This window comes from Otolemur garnettii, unplaced genomic scaffold (genome assembly GCF_000181295.1).
Source record: "Otolemur garnettii isolate 467f Iridium unplaced genomic scaffold, OtoGar3 scaffold00005, whole genome shotgun sequence".
Taxonomy (NCBI): Eukaryota; Metazoa; Chordata; class Mammalia; order Primates; family Galagidae; genus Otolemur; species Otolemur garnettii.
In genome coordinates this window covers 1,355,063-1,359,456 of record NW_003852400.1, presented here as the reverse complement: position 1 = coordinate 1,359,456, position 4,394 = coordinate 1,355,063, and the positions used below count along the sequence as shown (strand labels likewise).

Below are 4,394 nucleotides of genomic sequence, written 5' to 3'. Positions count from 1 at the left end.
TGTCACCCTTGGTAGGGGGCCATGACGTCACAGCTCACAGCAATCTCAAACTCTTGAGCTTAAGAGATTCTCTTGCCTCTTGCCTCCCAAGGATCTGGGACTATAGGCACCTGCCACAATGCCTGGCTATTTTTTTGTTGCCATTGCCCGCCCCAACACCCAGCTATTTTTTGGTTATAGTCGTCATTGTTGTTTGTCAGGCCTGGGCCAGGTTTGAACCCACCAGCTCTGGTGTATGTGGCTGGCGCCCTAGCTGCTGAGCTACAGGAGCTGATCCTAAAAATGAGTAAAGGGTCTTAATAAATATTTTTCCAAAGATGGTACACAAATGGTCAAAAATCACGTGAAAAGATACTAAACATTATTAGCCATCAGGGAGATACAAATCAAACCCAGAGTAATATGCCACTTCACACTCACTGGGATGGCTATAATCAAAAAGATAATACCAAGTGTTGCTGAGGATGTGGAGAAGTTGGAACCAACATACATTGCTTGTGGGAATGTAAAATACTACAGATGCTTTGGAAAACAGTTTGGCAGTTCCTCAAAAAAATCAAACATAAAGTTACCATATGGCCCAGCAGTTTTACCCCTAATTATATACTAAGAGAATGAAAACATATGTCAATACAAAACTTGTACATGAATGTTCATAGCAGCATTATTCATAATAGCCAAAAAGTTGAAACAACCCAAATGTCCATTAACTGATGAATAGATAAACCAAACCTGTGCAATGGAATATTATTCAGTCATGAAAGTAGTGAGGTACTGATACATACTACATCACAGAGGAATCTGGAAAACATGCTAAACGAAGGAAGTCAGACACAAAAAAACACCTACTATGATTATATTTATATGAAATGTCTAGAATAGGTTTCATAGAGACAGAAAGTAAAGTGGTAAATGCCAGAAGCAGAGGAAAGCAGGGGGTGAATATACAGTTTCTTTTGGGGGAGAGGGGTGATGAAAATGTTCTGGTTGTACAACTTTGAGTATACTACAAAACACTGGATTATATCCTTTAAGAGGGTAAATTTTATATGTGAATTATATCTCAACAGTACTGTAAAAAAAAATCAATACAAAATTTAAAAAACAAGATAAAGTAGTCAAAATGGCCTCAATCTGTTTCCTTGTGAGGCAAGAACTCTTTCCCAAGAATGCTGATAGTCACATGAAGAGGCTTCCAACTTACTTGTACCTACACAAGTGTTTGAGACGCTTAAGGCAGATATCTTCCCTAGTACATATAAGAATACAGTGACTAAGAAGGCACTAAATATAGATAGTAATAAGCTGATATCTATTTTCCACTGGATCTGAGATTAACAGCTCTGAAAGCATCAAAGGAGCAGCAGTCTGATCATTTCTGGTAGCAGATACTATCCGCAGGCCAGTTGGGAGGGAGAGGGAATATACCAGTATAGATCAAATTCCATTTTAACAAACTTATGCCAGTGGAAATTTCAGTGTAACCAAATATTTCTAAAATCTCAACAATTTAAAGTAATTAAATGCTAGTCTAGTAAGAGAAATAGTATAGAATTTATTGTAATGGGATATGACAATCTGTCATTGTCAATAGCTTGAATTTTAGTCATTGTTAGGGATAGAAAGAGTAAAGAATAATAGTGTAGCTAGAAATAAGTGACAAAAAAATGGTAAATCCTAGATGAATGGTAAAAAAAAAAAATTATTATTTTTTTTTTCTGCAATATCTAAGTTTTTATTAAGGTGTGTTTTTAAAAACAAGCATCCATACCAGTGTGGGTAGTGTGGGAGGAAAGCAAGGTGGGGCAGGGGAAGGAATTTTGCTCTATTGGTAATAAAGCTCCAGGTTCATCCCATCATGGATTTCATAGTCCCCTAGAGACACGTGGTCCTTAAAAATCGTGTACCTGTGGAACAGAGATCACTTCTTAAGGACAATCTTGTTCCAACGAGTGCCAGTTTGGGCTGCAATCAGCTTCTTAAGGTCCCCAATGGTGTCATCAGTGTTGCATTTAACGCGGACCTTCTTCCCCAAACGGTCGTTGCAAACAACCTCAATCATCCTGGCTGGAGCTCCAAACTAACGCCTCGACCCTGCAGACACCACAACCTCCAGCCTCAAGCGCTGGATCCTGGCCTCAAAAAAAAAAAAAAAAAGAAAAAAAATTATTGAAAATTTGGCACTAGCATCCATTTACAGAATGCCTACTTTGAGCGTAATACTTTCCTAGGTGCTATGGGAAAGAAACAAAAGAGCTTCTTTATCTAAAGCCTATTATTAAAACGGTTGGTCAGTTATTCTAAAACTACTTTCCATTTCTCTTTTTCTATAATAGATGCTGTGAGAGAAGTAAGGAAGTATTCCGCCGGTCATATCCTTGAAAAGAGCTCAAGCCCCAGACCTGATGCCTATGAACATACACAGATGAAACTTTTTAGGTCTCAAAGAAATCTTTACATTTCTGGATTTTCATTATTTTTTTGGCTGTAAGTGAAAAAAAAAAAGCACAATTTAAAAATAAGATTTACGCTTCTCTTTCTCATTTTTCTCACTATCAATGTTTTTAGCTAATATCTCCATAAAAGGATTCGGATGAGAGATATACAGAAATTATTAACAATAGTAACAGCTTGTTGGGTTGCTAAATCCTTACGGCCTTGAATGATCTCGCCCCTGCTTCTCTGAAGTGTTGTCTCATATGTGTTTCTGACATGAAAAATTCATTACACCCACACTGACCTTTACTATTTATTCATTCATTCAGTCTTGGAACAAATAGTGATTAAGTTCAATGGCGTACCTCGCTCCTTCCCACTTCAGGGTCTTCACACAGCCTAGACTGCACTAGTGTTCTGGGAGAACACTCTTCCCTTCCCTCTTTATCCTTTCCTCTGCTGGCTAGCTAATTCATACTCGTCCTTCAGCCTCTTTGTCAGGGGAGTATTCTGTGCCCATCACAACCCCCAAAGTAAATAGCTCTTAAATACTTAAATAGACCAAAGTAAATAGTCTCTTAAAAGTTCTTGTGTAGATATATATACATTATTTTCTAGTATATTCATACTTGTAATTAAAATGCTGTTTTACCTTTTGCCTCCTCAAGCAGAACCTAAATTCCTTGAAAGCACAGACTGGTTTTTTTCCTGCTGCATTCCCAGTGCCAAGCATAGTGTTTAACACTTAGCAATTCCTGAGTAAACAAATATCTACTGAATAAATAATTGAAAATATTCTAACAGTGGAGGTTACCTATGAATAGATGTGAATAAGCAGTTCTTAGACTTGACCAACTTTATACAGTGCTTTCTAAATGGGAAATTTTGAACTGGGCCCAAAAAAGACTTCTTTTAGTGGTCCTGCCACCCTGGTTGAAATTTTCCTTTTGCTATTCCTTTAGGCTAAAAGCCTCTTCAAAAAAAACTTAATAGGCTCGGCGCCTATAGCTCAACCGGCTAAGGCACCAGCCACGTACACCTAAGGTGGCGGGTTCGAATCCCCAGCCCGGACCCGCCAAACAACAATGACGGCTGCAACCAAAAAAATAGCCGGGCGTTGTGGCGGGGGCCTGTGGTCCCAGCTACTTGGGAGGCGGAGGCAGGAGACTCGCTTGAGCCCTGGAGTTGGAGGTTGCTGTGAGCTCTAATGCCACGGCACTCTACCCAGGGGGACAGCTTGAGGCTCTGTTTCGAAAAAAAAAAAAAACTTAATAAATTCCACTGAACCAATACCCAAATTCTGGTCTTCTAACGGATTCCAAAGGATACAGGCTTGTTTTGATTGGGAGCGTTGGATTTTAAAAATATAAAATCATGATCCTTTCAGTACAGCTATACCTAACAGGGACCTATATGACAGTGGCTATTTGTTTTAATGTCACAGTTTCTGATGACTGGTCTAGTTATACATTATTCTGATTTTTTTTTTCTTAGAGTATTGAGACGTCTGGTTGTACTTATTACTCAGCTGGCAAAAGAACTGTCAAACAAAGGCGTACTTAAAACTCAAGCAGAAAATACTAACAAGGCTGCCAAAAAATTTATGGAAGAGAACGAAAAACTAAAATGGGTATTTAAATTTTCATTGTAAAAATTTGTGTAAATGTTGTTGGTATTCCAAAGGAGTGATATATCTTTCAGCATCAAAAAGCATTTCCAGGAGGCCACCATAGCTCAATGGATAGAGTACCAGCCGTATACCACCACCCGAGGCTGGCAGGTTCAAATCTGGCCCAGGCCAGCTAAACAACAATGACATCTGCAACAAAAAAATAGCCAGGCATCATGGCAGGTGCCTATAGTCCCAGCTACTCAGGAGGCTGAGACAAGAGAATTGCTTTAGCCCAAGAGTTTGAGGTTTCTGTAAGCTGTGATACCATGGTACTCTACTGAGGTGA

General features: G+C 39.0%; 1 protein-coding gene and 1 pseudogene across 1 annotated transcript in view; one reads left to right on the top strand and one right to left on the bottom strand.

Annotated features, from left to right (window-relative positions):
- BCAP29 (B cell receptor associated protein 29) overlaps positions 1-4,394 on the top strand; it is a 54,223-nt gene that overhangs the window by 16,299 nt on the left and 33,530 nt on the right. The window contains exons 3-4 of the mRNA XM_003782589.3: positions 2,337-2,487; positions 3,931-4,066. Coding sequence (XP_003782637.1) covers positions 2,337-2,487; positions 3,931-4,066 — 287 coding nt within the window. The remainder of the gene's footprint in view (positions 1-2,336; positions 2,488-3,930; positions 4,067-4,394) is intronic.
- Positions 1,720-2,130, bottom strand: LOC111728209 (annotated as a pseudogene).